Source organism: Psammomys obesus, unplaced genomic scaffold (assembly GCF_907164565.1).
Source record: "Psammomys obesus unplaced genomic scaffold, mPsaObe1.curated_primary_1811, whole genome shotgun sequence".
In the NCBI taxonomy this organism is placed as follows: domain Eukaryota; kingdom Metazoa; phylum Chordata; class Mammalia; order Rodentia; family Muridae; genus Psammomys; species Psammomys obesus.
The window spans coordinates 2,833,746-2,856,213 of NW_026594311.1; the positions used below are offsets into that span (position 1 = coordinate 2,833,746).

The 22,468-nt window shown below is 47.6% G+C and overlaps 1 protein-coding gene across 1 annotated transcript; it reads right to left on the reverse strand.

The window, feature by feature from the left end:
* Positions 1-1,399: 1,399 nt before the first annotated feature.
* On the reverse strand, positions 1,400-15,616 carry Mpl (MPL proto-oncogene, thrombopoietin receptor). The gene is made up of 12 exons (XM_055618501.1): positions 15,538-15,616; positions 15,235-15,367; positions 14,782-14,960; positions 13,941-14,239; positions 13,404-13,566; positions 13,046-13,172; positions 7,752-7,936; positions 7,406-7,548; positions 5,298-5,457; positions 5,029-5,125; positions 3,063-3,150; positions 1,400-2,724 (listed from the first exon to the last, which is right to left on the reverse strand). Exons 1-12 carry the CDS (start codon positions 15,614-15,616, stop codon positions 2,473-2,475), a joined length of 1,905 nt encoding a protein of 634 aa, XP_055474476.1. The 3' UTR covers positions 1,400-2,472.
* Between the last annotated feature and the right edge of the window lie 6,852 nt (positions 15,617-22,468).

The window sequence follows — 22,468 nt, forward strand, 5'->3', positions numbered from 1 at the left end:
AGTCCCAGGCTTTAATGGAGTGAATGAATATGTTCAGAGGTAAAACAGCATCAATACAAAGAATAATGGATGCACTAATTGACCATCTACCAACTACTGCATTAAAACCATTTACATCCTTTTTTCCAAATACTTTCTCCTGTAGCCCAGGCTGGCCTTGAACTCCACATAGCTAAGGATGACCTTGAACCTCTCTGTCGCCCCCCAGGGAAGGTTTTTCTGAGCCTTGGCTGTCCTGTATCTCACTCTGTAAACGAGGCTGGTCTTCAACTCAGATGCCTCTGCCTACAGAATACTGGGATTAAAAGCATGTGTCACCACACCTGGCAAGTTTACAAATCTCTTAAAGGAGATAAACTGTCTTAATTTTACATTAAAAAAAAAATTAGATCAGAGAGGCAGGCATGGAGGTGCATACATTTTACACCTTTAATCCCAACCCCTGGGAGGCAGAGGCAGTTGATATTCTGTGAGTTCCAGGACAGGTAGGGCAATGTAATAGACTGTTTAAAAAAAAAAAAAAATTAGGTCAGGGGATGGAGCTGGGAGGAGAGGAGAGAGATGGCACCCTTGGAATATAAAGTAAATAAACTTAACTAAAATAAAAATTAAAAAAAGAAAAGAAGTTAGGCCAGAATGAGGTAAGTGATGTCAACCAAGGCACACCTTTGTAATCCAAGCAGCGCTGTCTGCTCTTCCAGAGGACCCGGCTTCAGTCCCCAATCTGCAGTCCCAGTTCCAGGGAATCTGATGCCCTCACGCCAGTGCACAGGAAATAAACAAATAAATTATTTAAAAAATTTTAAAAAGGTCCCTGGTCATGGTGTTTCTTCACAGCAATAAAATCCTAAGACACTCCCATAGAACCCAAACAGAAACCAAAGCTCTAGGGGGTTCTCTGGTAAATCAACCAAAGGCAGAGAAGGTTGGTGTGGGTCTGGTTGTAGCAAACAGATGGCATACAATATATTCATAATTCATCCCCCTGCCATTTAAAAATATCTCTATTCCAAGAGACTCAAAACCACGCGTTTGAACTATTTATTGCTCTGCTCTCTCCTACCAAAGGCAGCCCTGTCTTGTAGTTACTCCCTTTAGGTCTGATGGCTCTTCCTTACTGCTTGATGACTAAGATTGGTGCCATCTTTGTTATTAGCGCTATGGCACAATACTATTCTTTGATGGTTCTCCAAAATCTCACCCTCACCTTTGTAAATGTACCTTGTATTAAGCTTACCTGGTTTGTGCCATCTCCTTCTACCAAGACCCTGACTCGTAAAGTTGGTATATTTGGAGCTAGCAAAGACCCAAACATGGTAACATTTGATTGAGAATTGGAATGGCTTAGAGGAATCCATAACTTGAGTGGTTTGAGTTTATTTACCATTGCATAGGAGTGGCTTGAAGTATGAAGGAATTTGGCATAGAATTAAGGCAACATTATTCAAAAAGATTTCATTCACTTAGAATATATTTATTAAAGGTTTTCTACCTGTCATGCACCAAATAGTTTTCAACGTGTTGGGGCAAAGGACAGATCTTAACCCTTGCCCTCTCAACTCACCATCCCATAGCAAGAAACACACATGTAAAAAAGCCACACAAAGCATCATGGGCGCTGTACTAGAAGTCTGGACCAGAGATTAGAACTTTCTAATGGCCATCGTATAATAAAGGCCAGAATGGGGGGGGGGGGGCGGCGGAGATAATTAGGATACTAGTTGAGGTATATTAAGCATTTACCATATCTTAGCTAATGTGCAGTCAATTGGCTCCACAGCTCTGTGGATTGTTATTACCCGTGCTCAAAGGCTTTCAGCTGCTTGCTTAAGTCTGCACAGCTAGAAGGTGTGAACGGCAGAACCTGGCTTTAGCTCCAGAGCTGGTTCTTCTGGTGTGTTCAGAGTGGCAGGGACAAAACCAGGAAGGAAGGTGATGCTGTGGGAGCCAGGGTGGGGGAAAAAGCCAAGAGAGTGGATAGATAGATGATTAACAGGACCCCATTGGATCTTATAATTAGAAGGCTTGAAGCAAACTTGGCCTGCACAATTTCATTAGTATCATGGTAGTAGGGGAACAGATTCTTAAAGGTCAGTGGGAGGTGGGGACCTTTCCCTCCTCCCCCACCAAGTTTGGCAGTCAAGAGGAGCTACAGGGCATGGCACCTTCATCCCAGCAGGCAGATCTCTGTGAGTTCAAGGTCAGCCTTTTCTACATAGCAAATTATAGGCCATTAGGGCTATATAGTGAACCCCCCCAAAACAAAACAAAACCCAAACAAAAACCCCAAAACCCAGAGGAGCCTTTTCTAGTGCCTGTGGAGAAAGGGCTCTGGATTTGTGAGCAGCCATATGGAGAGATCGGTGTTAGAAAGCCCAAGGAGATGAGTGGACAGAATAGATGGTGTTGGTGTTAAAGATAGGTAAGGTAAGGTGCTGAAGCTGTAGATCTGTGGTAGTGAGGGGACTGCCTTCAGGGCTGCTGCCAATAGCTTAGTGGTAGGTAGGAGTGGTTGGCGATGTGTGTGGTGCAGCAGGGCCCTGTCTCAGCCATGGGTGGACACACAGACAGGGGCATGGTCCTCAGGCAAGGTTGCAGCCCTCGGTAGTCCATCTGAGGCTGGGGGGAACACAGGGGCAAAGGAGTCCTTTCTGAGGGCTTAGGTAGGATTTCCAAGAGGCTGGGTTCCACTTCTTCACAACTCTCAGTAACTGTGGCCTTAGGCTGAGAGAGAAGAGAGAGAGAGAGAGAGAGAGAGAGAGAAAAGGAGGTAGATTAGCCAGGCTCAGGACTTTAATTACCAGCATTTGGGAGGCAGAAGCAGGAGGATTTCTTTGAGAGGCCAGCCTGGTCTATCTATCAAGTTCCAAGACAGCCAGGGCTGCACAGATAAGCCCTGTCTCAAGAGCAGAACAAAAAGTTAAGTTAGAGCAGATCTTAGGGTATGGGGTAGCTGGATTATATAATAAGAACTGGGCTAGGGAAAAGAGCATGAACAAAATCATTGTGGGAACAAGAGTCATCGGGATGACTGGAGGTGGGGAGGGTTGGGATGTACTCACAGGTGTTAGGTCCGCAGAGTCTCTGAGGTACTGGCCTAGGACCCGGTGTAGGTCTGGGAGTGAGGGCCACAGAGCATGCCTTAGTCTTCTGTCAGAGAAGGAAGAGAGAGGAATTGCTTGAGGACTGAGTTGGTAGTGGGGGAGATGGTGAGGCAGAGAGGCAAGTTTGAAAAACAGGGCCATAGCCAAGGCCTGTTGGTCTCCCTGACCACTCTGCCCGAAATGTACCATCCTCCTTCCCCGACACTCTCATGCTCTGTAGTTTTTCTTAACCTACTGTATATTCATTGTGTTGTTACATTAGCTTGTTTTCATCCTGCTCCACCAGAACACAAGCTTCCTGAGAGCTTGAAGGTTTTTCTGTTTTTCACTTCTCCATTCCCAACATTGAGCGCACAGTTGTTGCTTGAGAAATTACATGAGTGATGGAAGAAGACCAAGAAAACCAGTGCCGCTTCTTGCTCTGTCACTGCGGGGGCTTGTCTGGGAAGAGTACAAATTAAGGTATATAGGGGAGACTTCCAGCTCTTTGGCCTCAGATTCCCATGTTGAAGGACTTCAGCCAAAGGTGTCTGGCCTCATCCATGACCTTCACCCCCATCACCAGGGAGGAGTAGCTTTCTGATTGTGGAAAAGAATCCTGTATGCCTGTTGGCAATACTACTTTCCTCTGACAACATTTTTTGTTGTTTTGAGTTCAGATGTAGCTACCTTGAAAAGAGGCCCCATTCCAGGCTGCTCTTACACAAAGGCAGATTAAAAGCTCAAAGAAAGTCAGGCTTGATGGCTCACATCTGTAATCCTAGGACTCAGGGTGGGGCAGTAAGGGAGGAGCTGAGGCACGATGATTGCAATGAGTTTGAGGTCTGGACTATGCGCAGTTCTAGGTCAGCCTGGACTACAAGTAAGATTCTGTATTAAAGAAACACAGCACACACACATTCAAAGTGAGGTGTAGAGTCCAGGAGAGGGGCTCCTGGTCTAGCCTGTAACCAGAACCCACATTTCTACACTTTCGTTTAAGAATCAGCACATAGTGCCAAGTGAGTGGCGGACATGGTGGGGATTTTATTCTTAGGTTTTTAATTTCTCCTCAGCCCTCATATAAGTGAGTCATTCATTATGGCATTTATTTAAGGGCCTTCCAACTTGGCAGACACTATGCTGAGGATATAAAAATGACCGAGTAAGGTATGATGGGGAAGACATCTAAAGGAATAAATGCTGCGCTGTGAGTGTAGAACGGGGGCAAAACAGTGGTTAGCATGTGTGAGCCCTGGGTTCAACACCCTGCACCAAATAAACACATTGACTGCAGGAAAACCCTTTGGGGACACAAAGGAACAGCCAGTGAGGGGAGGCTGGGAGAGGTTAAGAGTTAGTGAAGAAAGTTACTTAAAGATGAATGGTTAGTCGGCCAAAGAGAATAATCCAGGCAGCAGGGACATTATGTGCAAAGGCACTGAGCAGTAAAACAGCCTAACTCGGGGCTTTGGCAAGGCTGAGATTTTGTAGAGCCTTGTTGGGTTCTGTCCTGGGGAGCTACTGAAGGAGCTGGGCCAGTCTCCATAGGGTTTGTGTGCTTTTGGAGAAGTTTGTGAGGAAGGGGCCCCGTTTGGAGTCTGCTAGTGTGCGGGGCCAGAAAAAGCAACCATTGATTAGTTTCCTGAGGTGGAATGCCTAGCCCTCACGGCTAACTGGATGGGGTAGAGATGGGGAGAAGCACAGAAGAACTCTGAACCGGGGCAAGGCTGGACAGTAGCCCCGCCACTAAGTGAGCGGCCAGGAGGTGGGGCTGTTAAAGGTGCCCACAGAGTGGCCAGGCGAGAGTGTAAGAGAAAGTGCCACTGCCAGAGGACTGCGGGAAGCAGCTGAGGCGGTAGGTGTGGGTGTTCCGTGGTCCCGAGAGCGGCGTCTTCAAGTGACCCTAGGGCCACACCCACCACCCTCTTGGCAGGGGCGGTACCTGTAGTGTGCAGGAAACTGCCACTTCAACAGCAGCAGGCCCAGGAGGGCACTGAGGCTCAGCACCAGGAACAGAGCAGTCACCAAGGAGATCCAAGCTAGGGGACAAAAAGCGTCTGACTTTGGCCCACCCTCGGCCCCGCCCAGGGGCCGTTCTCAGTCCTAGCCCAGGCTCCACCCTTGGCATCCAGAGCATGCAGCGGCGCACTGCAGCTGAGCTGAGGCTCGCCCATAGCTCCGCCCACCTGCATCGGCCCGGTCCATGCTCACCAGTCTCAGAGCCGGTGGACACCGTAGCTGGGGGAGACCAGGCGCTCCAGGGGCCTTGGTAGGTGGGTCCATTGAGCCTGGCACGCAGCTGTAAGCTGTAGCTAGCTCGGGGGCGCAGTTCTAGGGTCCCTCCCCGGGCCCCAAGAGCTGACTCCAGCACCTGAGAGGAGAAGCGACCCAGCTGGGAGGGGGTCTGACCCAGCTGAGAGCGGTCCCTACAGAGTCACGCCCGCAGAGGCGTACAGGATCCAAAGCCCTGCCTGAGATCACTCCTAGGAACCCACCCTGGCTCTCACACAAGTGTGCATCTTGCTGTGTGATCCCACTATGTGCTCGAACCACCCCCATTGGTCTGGCCTTGGACACTCTTGGAGACATGTTAGGACCCCCAGAGCCACATAGACCGTGCCACAAGTACAACACCGCAGAAGGCACCAGATTTGCTCTAGGTGCCGGAGCCACAAACGCTATTTTGCGAAAGCATCGGTAGCATTATATACTTAGTAAACATTTGCGTTGCTTAGGATATGCCAAACATTGAGCTAGGTGCTGGAGACAAAGGTAAGTGAAATAGAGTTCCACCTAAAGAAGTAGGCCGAGAATCAAAGTTAGTGCAAAGCACCATTTTATACACACACACACACACACACACACACACATACATGTATACTGGGTGTACAATGAAACAAGGGTGCTTAGTTTAGTTTGCCAAGAGAACAGATGGGTCAAAGGGAAGACTAGGAGTGGAGTGTTTAATACATTATTTAAATTGCTTGTTGATTAATAGGAGGAGAGGGGAAAGGGAGAATCAAGAATTCTTCTAGGTGTGGGTCTTGGGTAAGGGGTAGTGCCACTGACAGAAAGCTGAGAAGAGTAAACTTGAAAAAAAAATACCATATGGGTCTACTTGATAAAGTTTAACTGCAGTGAGAAGAATCGATGGTAACACCAAGAAAGAGGCCAGCTCCGGTTAGCATGCACGGTGACTGTGGGGGACATAAGGAGCCAACGGAGTTTTGTGTAGGTCACATGTACATCTGGGTAATTGACAAATTGGCTACATGTATGGTATATACATGAAAAAATAATGTGATTTTTAAGGCTTGTCTGTATTATTGTACATGAGCTATCTAGTATAAGTGAAGCACAACTTGGGAGGAAAATTAATTTAGCTCTGGATACATTGCATCTGATCTGTCTGGGGATGAAGCTATATATACGCATTGCTAACTGAGACTAAAAACGATGTTTAATTGTGTATCGAGTATCTTTCTGTATGCCAGGCACTATGCTAGGAATTTATATGCCCAAAATTTTAGATTTATTCATTTACTGTGTATGAGTATTTTGTCTGCATAGACATATGTGCATCAGGTGTGTGTCTGGTGCCCTCAGATCTCCTGAAACTGGAGTTGTAGATGATTGTAAACTACCACGTGGGTGCTGGGAACTGACCCTGGGTCCTCTGTAGAATCAACAAGTACTGTTAACTGCTGAACCATCTCTCTAGCCCCTATATTAAATTTTTTATCTAACTACAAGGCAGGAAACTTTTTCCCAATTTCACCAATGAGGAGACTTCAAACATTTAGGTAATTCGCATGTAGTTCTTAAAACCCTTTCCATGTGGGGGCTAGAATGATACAATTGGGGTTGTTAATATGTAGTTAAAGTATAGTCATTAAAACCGTAGCGTTGAACCACTCATCTAGGCAGAGCAGACATACCTAGGAGAGAGTGTTTTAAAAGGCATGCTAGTAAGAATAGCATCTCATGGAAGAGTAGAGAAGGAGGAACCAGGGAAGAAGAGAGAAAACTTATCATAGAGGAAGGAAGGAGACAGGGCAAAGGGAAAGAAAATCTAATTTCATGGTTCTGGCATGGAGGCCAGGCCCTCTGGCATGCTAGGTGAGTGCTATGCCCCTGAGCTACACCCCAGCATGGGGAGAAGCAGTTCAAGTGGAGTAGTCAGTGGTGCCACATGCCCGAGAGGGAATTAGACACAGGTTGACTCAGATGAGCATAGCTGTCCAAGCCCAGATACTGATAGAGAGACAGTATTGGCATGGAGACTGCCATGTGGGGTGACATCTGTTGCCTTACGGTACCTTCCAGTCCTCTTGGCCTTCTCCTGTATATCGGAGCTGGTAACAGGTCTCTCGAGCTGCCCAGGATGACTGGTGCCGCCATTCCAGTTTTAGCCTCCCGCTGGAGACCTCCCTCCAGTGCAGGCTTGGGGTGGGGAGGAGCACTGCAGGGGATTTCAACAGGGGCTGCTTTAAGCCCTCTTTGCATTACGCATCACACTACGAGGGCAATGGATTAGATGATGATGATGATATTAATAAATGAACAAAGCTAAAAGAGCATAGTCTATAGAGTTCAAGTTTTGGCCTACCAGTTAGCTTTGGTGAAGGTGGGAATTATGTGGGGATATGGAAGGAAGGTTCTTACCAGCCTGGTGGATCCAGAAAGGGGAGCCGAGGTAGCTGCGAGTGACACCTTGGGCTGTGGTAACCTCTACACGGATGTGAATAACACTGTCATTTCGGGACTTGAAGTGGCAGCGGGAGAACAGAGCAGGCTCTGATCCTGGATCTGTTTCCTCTTCCTCCTCACATACCTCCCAGGTGGGGTTCCTAAGAATCAACCCGAGAGGCTCACTGAATCAGGCTTGCCCCAGACACTCCCCCATCCTCCCAACACAGGGCCTGTGCCCTGCCTGGGTCATACCTGCAGTCCTCCCTCCATGCCAGGGCTCTCTCTGCCTTTATGCCATGAGGTCTAGCCTCTTTCCCTCGAGGAAAGGGCAGGCATGAGGTGTGAAAATAACGTGGTTATATGATGAAACCTGTTACTTCGTGTGCTAACTTTAATAATAATAATACGTGAACAAAGCTAAAAGAACATAGTCTACAGAGTTCAGATCTCAGCCTACCAGTGCATATCTTGGGCCAATGGTATGGTTTATCTCTGCTCTAATTCCCTTCCTTGGAGAAGGTGTTTTGACACCTACTTGCAGAGTGTTCCCAAGATGAAAGAGACTTTGTCCTTTTAGAAGGAAACACCTTTGTATTTTTAAATTTGTTCTTACTCAGTAGCCCTCTTACACTGCTTCCAGAAGTTTCTTCCAAGAATACTGACCTAGTAATATCCAGAATACATCACAACCTATTTTGCCATTGCCACATAAGGTGAAAACACTATTATTGCTTGCCTAGGTTAAAATAAATTCTAACTGGTAAGCTTCTCCCTACTCTTTTTTTTTTTTTTTTTCTTTAAAAGACTGGGTGTCATTACGTAGTTCTGGCTGGCCTGGAACTTGCTATGTAGACCAGACTGGCCTTGAATTTGAGATACACTTGCCTCTGAGTCCTGGGATTAAAGGTGCGCACCATTACTGTGCCCATCCCCCCACCCCACTTTTTGAGGCAGAGTCTCAAGCAGCTCAGGCTGCTTTCGAGATGCCTCCTCTTGATTATAATCCCTTGGTGACTTAGCATCCCGAAAATGATCGCTCTTGTATTTACATGTCCACACACTTACTCAACAAAGAGTTGATCCTCATGTACCAAGCATTGTGCCAGGCCCGGAGACTATATAGATGAAAAATTATCTTGAAGGAATCCTCATGTCAATAATATAACACACACACACACACACACACACACACACACACACACACACACACAAAACAAAACAAAAAAACCCAGCCATGTTTTTTTGCGCATTGTGCATGGACTGACTGGGGACTGACTGGGGAGACCACAACAGAGCGTCTAACCCAGAGGAAGGGTCAAGGAATGCCTCCTGGCTGTGGCAGTGTTTATTTACACTGAGGCTCAGACTATAAATAGGTTAGCTGGTGTGGGGGCGCAACTGGTTGTTCCAGACACATGTTGTGCAGACATAAAGGGGGTACTGTGCTTCAGGGGAAATTCTAGATGGTTCAGAATAGGGAATGGTTTTAAACCTGAGGGCCTGCCAGTAAATGGTAAACTCAAGTGCAGACTCCCTCATGGACAACCTCTTTAAGGAGCTTGAATTTTGTGTGTGTGTGTATGTGTGGGCAAGGTGAGAGGGTCTCCTGCTGTCTAGCCCTGGCATGCCTGGAACTAGAGGTGACCCTCATGCCTTAGCCTTCTATCTATAGGGGTTATAGCAGGAGCTTGAACTTAATCTCATAATTAGGAAAATTTACAAGTGTCTTAAGCAGGGAAGGGTCATGATTACATTGTATTTCAGAAGACATCTCTAATTGCTGTTTGTGGAGAGGATTTGGGAGGGGAGAAGCAGAGGAATCCATTAGGACATTGTTGGGATTTTCCTATGCAAAGTATCAAGGTGAGACTATGGTGGGAGAGAAGGAAAGAGATGATGCATGAAATCTTTGTTTTTTGAGACACACTCTCCCTATGGCACTCTAGCTGGCTTGGAACTCACTCTGTACACCAGGCTGACCCTGAATTGCCTGCCTCTGCTCCCAGGATGCTGGGATCAAAGGTGTGTGCCACCATGGCCAGAAAGAGATGTTGAAGAGGTAGAAAAACAAGGCTATTTCTGATTAGACCTGGAGGGCAGAGGAAGGAGAGAAGTCCGGAAAACTGAAGTGTGGAAAACTGAGTTCCACACATAAACAGAGCAAGAGAAAATTTGGATAAAATAACTGATCTATTTGATGTTGTCCCCTTAAACTCATGCATGGATTAGACCTCCACACTATGAAAATCTGTACAGCCATATAAAAGAGGGAACCACTTATTTTTGGACTGAGTTTCAAAAAGTATTTAAGCAAAAAGGTAAGTCAAAAGACCATTGTGGGGTTGTGGGGTGATAGTTTGGTGGGACAGCATTAACTCAGCCTGTAGCTCTGTACTCAGCATCACAGAAGCAAAAGTGAGGACAAAGCTGGGCAGAATTAATCCCAGGCCTCGGGAGGCAGAGGCAGGTGGATCACTGTGAGTTCTGAGCTAGCCTATGCTACATAGCAAGTTCTAGGCCAGCCAGAGCTATATAATGAGACCCTGTCTCCAAATGAATCAATAACATAGATAAATAAGTAAACAAAATTATATGCACACACAGTATGATATAATTTATATTTAAAGGTTAAATATTATTTATAAACATGCAAATGCACTGAAAAATCTGAAGAATATAGTGAAGCTTTTAAGAGTGACTTTTTCATTATTCACTCATATGGGGTTTTTGTTTTGTTTTGTTTTGTTTTTACTTTTTTTGAGACAGGGTTTCTCTGTGTAGCCCTAGCTATCCTACAACTTGGTTTGTAGACCAGGCTGTCCACCAACTCACAGAGATCTCCTTGCCTCTGCCTCCCGAGGGCTGGGATTAAAGGTGGGTGCCACCATTGCCAGGCATCATTGGGTATTTTTTTTTTTTGCATATGTGCCCTTGTGTACATGTGTGTACATTTGTATGTGTGTGAGTGCACACATAGGGGTCAGAGGACATCCTCAGGTGTTGCTCCTCAGCGTCCACCCTGTTTGAGACAGGGTCCCTTGGCCCTTTTCTCTGCTGGGCATGGCAGGCTGGCTTGTTTCTGAACTGCCAGGGATCCTTCTGTGTCTCCTTCCCACCCTGTTTTCGTATCACTGGATCACAGATGATTTCACCTGAGCCCAGCTTGGCAAGGATCTGAGCCTCATGCTTGCATGGCAAGGGCTTTATTTAAGGTCATCTCCCCGGCTCTGCCCCCACTGTGCTAGGTGAGGACATATTGGTGAGTGAAAAAGGCATCCTGATTCTGTCATCATGAGTCACACGTGGTGTTTCTCAACTGGAGACCTGAGGGAGAACCTTTTGTTTTACTTTGCTTTGAGACTCGGTCTCATCCAACCCAGGCTGTCCTTAAACTCAGTATGTACCTAGGGTTGACCTCTGTTCCTCCTGCCTCTGCTTCCCTAGTCCTGGGACTATAGGCATATACTGCCATAGTCAGGGTTTCTAATGAAATAATCACATGAAGTGTAAATGTTAGATAGTATCTGGAATGTTAAGAGGAATGTTGCACATTACAAAAGCATGTAGAAACACGCCAGCAAGACGGCTCAGCTGATCAGGGCACTTGCTACCAAGCTTGACAACCCAAGTTCAATCCCCAGAGCCAACATGGTGGAAGACCAGAACCAACTTCCTCAAGTTGCCTTCTGACCTCCACACTCATGCCGAGGCACACATGCACCCCTGACTCCTGTGCAAAGCTAGTAAATGTTTTTTGTTTGCTTGTTTTGCTTCTCAAGACAGAGTCTCTCTGTGTAGTCCTGGCTGTCCTGGAACTCACTCTGTAGACTCACTCTGGCTTTGAACTCAAGAGATCCATCTGCCTCTGCCTCCCCAGTGCTAGGATTAAAGGTGTGCACTACCACTGCCTGGCCAGTAAGTAAGTGTGTGTGTGTGTGTGTGTGTGTGTGTGTGTGTGTGTTTAATGCATAATAATGCCATTGGATCTAACCAGGAAGGGCAGGGGAGGTTTCCTGACATCTGAAGGATACATGAAAGTAAAGATGAGAAAGTCTGGTCAGCAGCACATCAAAGGCCAGGCAGAGCAGGAAGAGGGTGGATGTGGGTAACAGAGGCAGTGGTGGATGAGAGAAATCAGTGGAATATAGCCTAAGGTGAAGGCTGAAGTCACATGTAACAGTTTGATACTCTAGAACTTTACAACGCTGCAATAGACGTCTTTCAGATCAGTGACAAGTAATCAAGGATCTTTTTTTGTTTGTTTGTTCTGTTTTTCAAGACAGAGTTTCTCTGTGTATCCACGGCTGTCCTAGAATTCACGCTGTGGACCAGGCTGGCCTTGAAATCTCAGAGATCTGCCAGAGATCTGCCTGCCTCTGCCTCCTGAATGCTGGGGTTAAAGCTGTGCACCACCACTGTTGTAGTCAAGGATTTTAAAGTAGAGAATGTTCTCTTCTAGATCACTTTAGTTGCTGTATGGAGAACTCTTTTTAGTGCACAAGTGGGAGATGATAACTTTTCCCCAGTACTGGGGATTGAACCTGGGGCCTTATGCTTGTTAGGCAAGCCCTTTACCAAACAATCTATCTCCCCAACCTCATAGATGGTAATAGGGCAATGACAGTGAGGTAATTTTGGACAGATTCTAGACATAGTATGTAAAACCAGCAACACAGTAACAGGTTGAATTCAGAGCAAGTGAAGGATCAGAGAGGCATTTGGTAGATGTCCTTGAATGACACATGGTTGAGTTTTATAAAGATTTACTAGACCACAGGACGTTGCAGAGAAGGTCATGACCGACAAGTGTCACAAAGCTCTTGCAATGTGGGAGGTTAGCATCACAAGGAATAAACTGAAGGTCGGTAGAATTGCCAAGAGTGTCCAACCTTTTGATATTGTGAAATGACCCTGTGATATATACAGTTCAAACTTATGAACCACACAAGTTTAAACTGGCATGTTTAAGTAAGTTCATGGTTTTATGTTGGGCCACAGTCATAACTGTCCTGGCTACATGTGGCCTTTGGGCCCTATGTTGGACATGCCTGCTAGGCTATCTGAAAGGTCCAGATAAGGTGATTAGGTCTGATGAAATCAGGCCATTCCCAACAGAAACAAAGAGAGGATGCAATAAATCAAAACACTCACTGGAGCACGAGAGAATGGAGAATAGTGCCTAGAGAGGACAAGCTAGGCAAGTGAGAAAGACCCAGAGCAATGCTGATGGTCTGCGGGTCAGACTCAATCAAGAGTTCCAGTCTTACCTGTCTGTGGGACAGCACTGTGTCCTGCTGTGGTGGAAGAAGCCTTGGGAACTAGTATTATTTTGTTGCCGCCACTGGCAGATAACCTTCTTTAGATCCAAGGTGAAGCACTGAAGTCCAATCGCCACTGCAGTCAAAGAAGAGGGCCATGCGTTTTTACTCGTCAGAGTCCCTAAATTGTTTCTACCCCCACAACAGAATATTCTCACCTATTCTTTCTTTTCTTCCTGAACATAGCTGTCCTGTGCAAGGACAGGTTTGAGGTAATAAGGAATGACCATGGTTCCCAGTGCTTTTGTGTCCTGCCTAAGTCTCAGTGGAGATGTTTTTTTAATCTATTCATCCTTTCCTGACCCACCTGCATCTCCTGGAAGGTCCACAGTCACAGGGAAGGACCAGGGTCCCCAGGAGCCATGAAGAGAGACACCGTCAGGTTGGCTGCGGAGCTGGAGCCAGTAGGACTTGCCAGCCTGGAGCCCTGAGATGAGACAGCTTCCACCCTTCACTGTCAGAGCCGAAGCCTGGGGAGAAAAATTCCAGCACCAGAATAGAGACTTGCTTCTCAGCTAGGGTAGCTCACATACCTAGTGTCTGAACCGCTGTGTAAAACTCAGCTCCTTGGATAGATACATGCATTGACCAGGGGCTGTGCAGACCAGTTTCAGTTGGGTTTAGGGATTTTTACAAAGTCTCAATTTGGAAGGTCTGAAAGCCTTCGGTTATGTTTAATGTGAATGATCCAAAGTGAGAGATCCCTAAACAGGGTCCTAAAAGCTCATCAGAGTCTACGCTCACTCTTCAAAGATCAACCGAGTCTATGATCCTCCAAGTATGACCTTTCTTTTCCAGGGAACATACTGGGCTAGGAAATAAGAGGAGTAGAAAGTTAGGATACCTGTCCAGCTGGGGAGGTCCTCATTGATCCATGCTGTTGGGGCACTGTAGGCTGAACACATGGAGGCTGGTCAAGAGCAGGCACTGGGTTCAGCATCCACAGAGTGGGGCAGCAGGTTGCTGTGGAGAGCAGCTGCAAGACTGAAGGCCTAGTGGAGTTGGTGGGATCCATGGAGCCATAGCTGAGTTCATGCCTCAGGAAATCACTGATTCCAGGAGCAGGGGCCTCCCAGTGGATCTGAAGTTCCCCTGGTTGGCTCCCAACCCTGGCCTTGATGTTACTGGGGGGATCAGGCAGGCCTGAGAGCAAGATAAGGCACATCAAATCACCAAGTGCCAGAAAATGGCTCAACCCACGGTATGCAGAGAGGACTGCTGGAGGCCGAATAGGGCAACTTGGAATTTAAAAAGATGTGGTTCTCATTCCCATGGAAGGGTAGAGAGGGGAGGAAGGCTGCCTGTCCTGTTTGCCTATCCTCTTGAGAATAATGAGATCACTATGGTGGAATGGTTTATTAGACTTGCATTTCTTAGAGCAGGAACCTCTTTTCATCTCTGTCTCCTTGTTGCCTGGCGCACAGCAGTCATCTGACTGTTGAATGGGTGAATTAATGTATACGACAGTGAGGGAAGCAAGATATCCTTGATGTGAAGTGATCTATGGGGGAAATCTAGCTCTGGATGCTGAGGCAAGGAGGAATAGTAAGGGGTGAGGGTTCCTGAGATGCCTGATTTCTTTATCAGAGAGGGGTGCCCACATTGTCCTAGTCTCCAGGCAAGCCTGATTCTGGGAGCTTGAGCAGGCAGCAAATGGAGAGGCAGTATGGCAGAGAGTCCCTTACCCACACTATCCACAAACAGCACCCGCTGGGTCAAAGTCTGGTTGAGAAACACGTTCTTCACCCAGAGGTGCAGCGGAAAGAAGAGGCGAACTTCATCCTGGTCTGGAAACCGGCACACATATCGGGTTCCAAGGGTGGGCACACTCTGGGAATGCAGGGGACACGCGCGGGGCTCCTCTCTGTTGGCACAGGAGAATCTATACCTACACAGTCAACGTGCTCAGCCCCGAGGACCCAGGGTGAGCCCATGCCCAGTTTCTGTCTCTATTATTGGCATTTTCTTCTCGCTGCTTGAGGTAGGGCCTTAAGCTGGGTCATTTATAGAGTGGTTTTTGAATTGGGCATGTATTTGGATAGGGCCTCTGATAGGACCAAAGACAGGAAAACTAAGAGTGTGACTCAGCTAAATATAGGGACAGATAAATGAAGACTGGGGCACAGTCCAGAACCTACCCTGGGTAGGCATACAGCAGCTGGTACATCTCACAGGGTGCTGCCTCTTCCGCATCCCAGAAGCAGGTGAGGTCTTCAAATGTCTGGGAGAAACAGTGCAGGGGCTCTGTGCCCATGGCCATCAAGAAGACATCTGAGAAACAGTTGGTGAGTTGGACTCTATATTCTTCCAGTCATGTTTGTGGGTAAGAGCATGGGACCAGTGGGAGTCTCTTACCCTAGATCCCCTCCCAGGGCTCTTCATACCCTCCCAGGGTTCCCTTTGCCTGGGCGCAGATAATATCCACCCTCCACCCACCTCACCTTGGCTGGTGACTTGTGCCTGGTTTGGAGGGGCCAAGGGGAGGCAGAAGGTGACCATGAAGAGGGCCCAAGAGGGCATCTTCTCCGGCACTGTGTGCCTGCCCTAGCCCATCCTCCCTTCAGGAAGCTGGGCCCCAATCCCCTCCCGGGGCCAGCCCCTCAGGTTCCTGTCAGATACAGTCCCACGTCCTGTCCCTGTCTCTGCCCCTCTGGGGCCCATCCAGACCACACCGGGGTAAGGGGCCAGGGGAGGGGGAGTGGGCAGGAGGGTAAGAGGAATTTGAAAGGGAAGACACGAGCCTCCTGTTGGTAGGGACATAGTGGTAGATATTTGCTTGTAAATCAAGGAGTCACCCTGTGGGTGCCTGAACTGCTGGGGAAGAGCATATGGCTTTCAGAACAGTGTTAACCACGCTGGATGTGTCAACTGAACGTCCTTACAGTCTTATTTCCATTAGGAAGAGGAGAAAGCTGAGATGCAGAGAGGTTAAGAGGTAGCTGAAGGTCACATACCCAGGAAGATGGAAGGCACAGGAGATCTCACTTCAGAACCCGAGTGCTCAACAGTCATGCGATGCTCCTGGAATGATCTGTCGTCAAGTGCTGGTTTCCCTCACTGATGTGCCCAATGGTGGCTACTTCCAGCTTATCAAGTTCTGGGGCTCAGTGTAAAAACAAACACGTGCTCCTGGAGAGGAATGCCCTGTCCATCCTAGGTGGCATTCTCAGCAACCTTAGTGTGTGCCCCATTAGACAGAGATACTGGGAATGTGGTAAGAACGTAGAATCCCGGGCCCTTCACAGTCCTACTCGCACAAACGCATTTACCAAAATCCCGGATGATTCAGTACACAGTCAAGTTTGAAAGGCATGGGCTTCAGTGGCTTGCTCAGAATGAGGAAAGCTTAGTCTCAGCTCCTTGGCTGTGCTTGCTTCATTTCATAGCAGGGGAGAATGTATGATATGTTCACGGGAGCCAGGCTTCCCCCTGGCTGTGCTGGACCCCTGGGGTAGTTCTTGTACTGATTCTGAAAGCTCTGCTTCTTGGCTGAGGGGAGGCGCATACAGGGCTGTGTTGGCACCCACATATGTCCCTTCAGCTTCCTTGGTGCTCCCAGCAATGGCTCTGCAAACTAAGTGTCCTCTGCCTTTCTTCCTTCTTGTGACTTAATGTCATCAAGCATAATTTTAGGAGCTGGGCACAGGAAGAGGGGAATCTTTCAGGCCTCCTGTACAGTCCTTGTTTTTTGGTACCATTTCCTCGCCAGTTGTATGAAATCAGCTAGTCTAGTCCTTAGTCCTCCTAGCTCTCAGGTTACAAAGACCAGAGGTCACACTTTAAATGCCCACCATCCTCTTTCCAACTATAGAACTACCCAACCTCAAACAAGTGAGAGAGGACACACACAATTTCTATGTCCTCACAGTCCCAGGCTTTTGGTATGTGGTAGATGCTGATGACGTCAAAGTTAGTTATGACTTCATACTTGGGCTCCAGACTTGGGTAGCCAGCTGCTTATTTTCCCTACTTGTAGGTCTAATATCTAAGATGCCCAAGCTTCACTGCATGCCCAATAAGCCCGGCTCACAGAGGGTAGAAACAAGAGGATTGGGAGTTTGAGGCCAACCTAGATTGTATAAGGAATTCCGGAGCTGCATAGGGAGACCACCCTACTTTAAAAAGCCAAATGCAAAAACAAATGGCCAGGCTCTGTGTGTTTGCTTGCCTATAATCCCAACTACTTGGGAGACTGAAGAGGGAGGATCACTTGAGCCCATGAATTTGAGACTAGCCTTGGCAACACAGTGAAAGAACCTTTATAAAGGGGGGAAAGCCTGGTGTAACAGCCCACAAAATTTAATCTCAGAATTTGGGGCACAGAGGCAGGTGGATCTGTGTGAGTTCAAGACCAACCTGTTCTGCAAGCAAAGTTTTAGGCCAGCCAGGGCTACATAGAGAGACCCTGTCTTGAAAAGAAAAAGAAAGGAAGGGAAGGGATGGGAGCCAGGCTTCCTCCCGGCTGTGCTGGACCAGAAGGGTAGTTCTTATACTGGTTCTGAAAGCTCTCATTCTTGTGAGGGGAGAGATAGATTGGAGGGGAGGAGCATACAGAGAAAGGAAGGGAGGGAAGAGAGATGGATTCGTTGATTGATTCTGGTTCCTATCCCTAACCCTTTGTCATTTGTTTCCCATCTTGCCATCTTTTTAAATGCCACCTCCACCTACTCAGTGTTCAAACCTTAAACATTAATACTCCTGGACTGCTGTTCTTCTCCTATCTTTCCAATATCCGATTAATTAGCAAGTGCTTTGGCCTGAGTCTGCACACTTGTAACCCCTCCAGCCCTCCTGTTCTATCGGACACTTGGATCGCTGCCCTGGCTTCCACTAACTCCTTGGCTCCACTCTTTCTGCCCTCTCTCCTGTATCCTGCACAGCAGAAGGATGTGCCTTTCAAAAGTAATTTTTATTCTATTCAATTTATTATCAGCATGTAACTATGAAGTGTGTGTTTGTGTGTGTGTTTCCACAGAGTGTGTGGAGGTTAGAGAACAACTTTTGAGAACTGATTCTCTCCTTCTACCATGGGATCTGGAATTCGGAGGCAGGTCACTAAGCTTTCAAGACAAACGCTCTTACCTGCCGAACCACCTCACTGGCCCCAGATTGGAACGTTTAACATGCCTATCCCGTGTCTCCACTTCTGTACGGAAATCCCTGGATGATTTTTCATAGCATTTAGAGTATAACTCAAATGCCTCCTGACGGCCCATGAGGCCCTGCCTGAGTCGGCACATGCAGCCTTGAACTTCCCGGCCCACCACTTCCTTCTCTATGCCTACCAACCATCATCACCGTGAGCCCATTAGGTCTCGAGAGTTTGCAGCACTCAGTATTCCTCCTTCTGTTCTGCGGTGTCACTTCTGGTTTCCTCTGTCTCCAGGGGCACTCTCTCCACGCTCTCCCGTGCGTGCCTTCTCTTTCTATTGAGTCTTCTAGTTCCCTGCGCCGTTGCTTAGCCCTTTGTGTTGTCTGAGTGATCGCACTGTTTTGACTCTTTTATAAACCAGCGACTCCCGTGACTTAATCAATCTCAGTTGCTGTTAAACACCTCTGCTCGTCCTTGGAGCTTACACTGATCAGGTCCCCGGCAGAACTATCGCCTTCATATGCCCTTGTGGACCTTCTCTATGTTCTGCAGCTCACATGGGCTACGCAGGCATGTGAGCCTGAAACCCAAGGGTGATTCTTAAATCTTCCTTCTCCCTCTCCTCCTGTATCCAAGTCCCTACCGAGTTCTATGACTTCCAAGGGAGGCAGTGCAGTAGTGGTTAAGCATAGACCCCACCAGGGACTCTATGGCTGTCAGAGGGCGGAGATGGGCGCCTCTGGCTCTTGCGGAGGAGGAGGTTCAGCCACCTGTCCCTATCACTGTCCCATTTCCTCTGCTTTTGTGCAGCTAGAAAGAGCTACTGTCCTCAGGCCTTCATTTCTGTAGAAAATCAAGCAGGAACTGGCTCAGGCCTAGGGAACAGAAGCCACATAATTCTGCTTTCTTTGGTGAAAAAGTCCTGCAGGCTCCAAGTTCCAGTCCGGAGCAGCAGACTTGGCTTACAGAAGCTGGTGTTCATACCTGGGATAGCTCAGGGAGTAAAGAGCCCGTCATGTGAGCAGGAAGACCTGAGTTTGATTCCATGTGAGAAAAAGTTGGGCGAGCCAGGTGTGGCTGCACATCAGCACTCAGGAGGCAGAGCCAGGCAGTTCTCTGTGAGTCTGAGGCCAGCCTGGTCTACATAGTGAGTTCTGGGACATTCAGGGACTGCACAGACCGTGAAAAAGTCAGGCGAGGTGGTGTATGTGCAGGCTTGTAAACCCAGTATCAAAGAACTTACTTGGCAGGTTCCAGGCCAGTGATGGACCCTGTCTCAATAAAAAAAGGTGCCGGCATGTGAGGAACGACACTTTTTGTTTTTTGTCCCCTGGCCTCCAAGAGAACACACAAGTGAATACCGGCACATCGCACACATGAAGCTGGCATTTGGTCTCTGGGTAACTATTGCTTGGAGAACTCCTGGAATTGCTGGCAGTAGACTGACCGAAGCAGCAGATCTCAGGGAGGAGGGAGTCCTGTTCCTGCCACTTGCTGATTTTTGTGGCACAAGTCCTTCTACAGTGGCAGTGGTAGTGGTTTGAAGCTCCCAAATAAGATGCCATTGAACAGGAGGTTGGGAGGAGAATTGGCTCTTGTGAACCCAAACCTGTGTTCTTGCTCTTTATCTCCCTGTTGGTCCAGATTTCCCACCCTCTGCCGGTTCTATCATCAGAAAGTCTAAGTTTAGGTAGCTTGAGGTTCTAGAATTATCTATCTCTCCATCTCTTTCTCAACATTGTCAAAACATCCTTCTGAAATGATTCTATATATAGAAGCATATCAGAACATTGTATTTTCCCTTTCCTTGACCGATGTCATTATATTTCTTTCAAATTATTCTTCACATGTGTTTGTGCCTTGTGTGCATATGTGTATGCATGATCCTATACACATAGTTACATATGTGTACATGTAGAGGGCTCAAACTTGATGCTGGGTATACATGTCAGTCACCCTCCATTTTATTTATCTAGGCAGGATCTCCGGATAAACCCTGAGCGTGCCAATTCTAGCTGGTGCAGCTAGCCAGCTTTCCTCAGAGACCCCTCGTGTCTGTTTCATAAACGCTGGGGCAACAACAGCTACATCTGCCCAGGCTCTTACTTGGCTTCTGGAGGTCTGAACTCTGGTCCTCAGCGAGGGTTTTACCCACTGAGCCATCTCCCTAGCCCTGTCAACATCATTTTAAGCTTGCCACTCTGACAGTCTACAAATGGTTTCTTCTTACATGGTGTCTTTCCTGAGGCTCAAATATCCTTTCATTCTCTCCTTGCTTAAAATCTTTTCAGATCTCTCCATGGTCTTTCTATTTGTTCCTCCATGCTGGAACCCAGGGCCCTTTTCACCTTTGCATCTTCCGTGCTTGAGATCTCTTCCTCCTAATGTGCTATTTTCTAGTCTCTGCATCAGTCCAAACTGAGGACTCCCTCCCACCCATTGTTATGGCTTCTCCGGTCACAGAATTTTCCCAACTTAGCAGCCTATTGGGACTTTCTTTATGTCTCTAGGCCCATTCTCAACTCCTACTTCTTGGGAATATTTTCTTATGTTCCAATTACTTGTAACAAAGGGACAGGCTAACTAAAAACAGAGAGCCAGGGAGATGGCTGGATTAAAGGGTCTTGTCACCAAGCCCAAAGACCTGAATTAGATCCCCCAAGACTCTCACATGGTGGAAGGAGAGAACAGACTGCCACAAATTATTCTCTGACTTTCACATGCCTGCTGTGACTCAAGAACGCACACATACACACACAAATAAATAAGTGGTTTCCCCCCTCTCTCTTAAAAGATGTGTTGTGTAGAGATGGCTCAGCTCTTGTTGCTCTTGCAGAAGACCAGGGTTCAGATCCCACTACCCACATAATCGTTCATCGGCCATCTGTAGTTCCAGGGAATCTGATAACCTCTTCTGGCCTGTAAGAGCAACTCTCCCCCCCCCACACACATACATGAATAAAAAAGAAAATTTTTAAAAAGCAGAAATTCAAGTTTATACTCCTTTCAGAGGCTCCATTTTCTGTGTGATCAGAAGCAAAGTGATGGGTCTTGCTTTAAAACAAGGAGGGCATGCTTTTGATAGGAGGCAATAAGGGAGAGAAATTTACCAAACTGGTGGGGCAGAGGAGAGGAGAGCCAGGCTTAGGAGGAAAGCCTAAGCGATAAGGAATCTCAGGGGCAGCCCTGGCCTTCAGAACAGTGGTGCCCACTCCTCCGATGTAGGCCCAGTCTCCATTCTGTGGATGTTAGCTTCAGTACAACATGTCCAGTGAGAGTATCCTGTGCTCCAAATCTTACATCCTCAGCACCCTGGGAACAACAGAAAAGATATCCTGTGAAGCCGAGAGTAGACGGTACTCATGGAAACTTTATGGAGAGCATGAGCTCCAGTTGGGGCTGGCGAGGGTATGAATCCGGCGAGGGCTTTGGTTATAGCAGAGGGGCCGGGAGTGGTACCTCACACACATCATCCCAGGACTCAGGAGATTCAAGGAGGAAGATCTTGAGTTTTTTATTTATGTGTATGTGTGCCCAAGAAGTCCGGAAGAGAATGTCAGATCCCACGGAACTGGAGTTTTAGGTTGAGAGCCACCTGAAGTGGGTGCCGGAAACTGAGCTTGGGTTGTCCCCTAGCTCTTCACCACTGAGCCACCACTATGGCCCTAGATATAATTTTAAAAGTGGCCCCAAAGAACTCTGAGAGCTTTGGGTTGAATACACGCACCTTTCCCTTTTCTGTCCTCACACAGCTGGGTGCCTCTGTGGGGAGGCAGGTGGTCTGTGCCTCTCTTTCCTGATTTAGTCATTTGTCGTGAAGATTTGGTGTTCCTTGGTCTGTAGACCCAGCGGATCTTTGCCTGCTGCTGGGGAGTTTTTATATGTGAGTAGCCGTGCTAGATCTCTACCCTAGCTAGGGGAGGTGTGAGTCCCAAGGAGGGACTACCCCAGGGTAAGGGCGGGTGGGAGTGTGCTCTTCCTGGGGACTCCCTCTCTTTCTTGCTCTCCTCCAGCGTCCAGAAACAAACCCGCACTTGCTGCCAGCACTGTGGCGATGCACGTGTTTTGCAAGTGTGATGCGCTGTAAGGATGCACCAGTTGCGCCACGGCCCTACTTCGCACCCTCGCCCTTCTCTTTCCAGAGAGGCCGAGGCTCAGTGGTCTAGAGTCACCCCCAAGGGGAGAACGGAGTCTTCAGTTGAGGCCCGTTTGTCTCTAAAGGCTATATATTTTTTTAAGATAACATTTTAATTATGTGTAGGTGTGCGTGTCTGCGCGTG

Excerpts from the sequence above, each read along its gene's own strand:
- Mpl (XM_055618501.1), bottom strand. The coding sequence starts at position 15,616 with ATGCCCTCTTGGGCCCTCTTCATGGTCACCTTCTGCCTCCCCTTGGCC. Across the intron at positions 7,549-7,751 it reads TTTCTGGATCCACCAGGCTG|TGCTCCTCCCCACCCCAAGC; the intron begins GTAAGAACCTTC and ends AATCCCCTGCAG. Across the intron at positions 3,151-5,028 it reads CAGTTTCCTGCACACTACAG|AAGACTAAGGCATGCTCTGT; the intron begins GTACCGCCCCTG and ends CTTCTCTGACAG.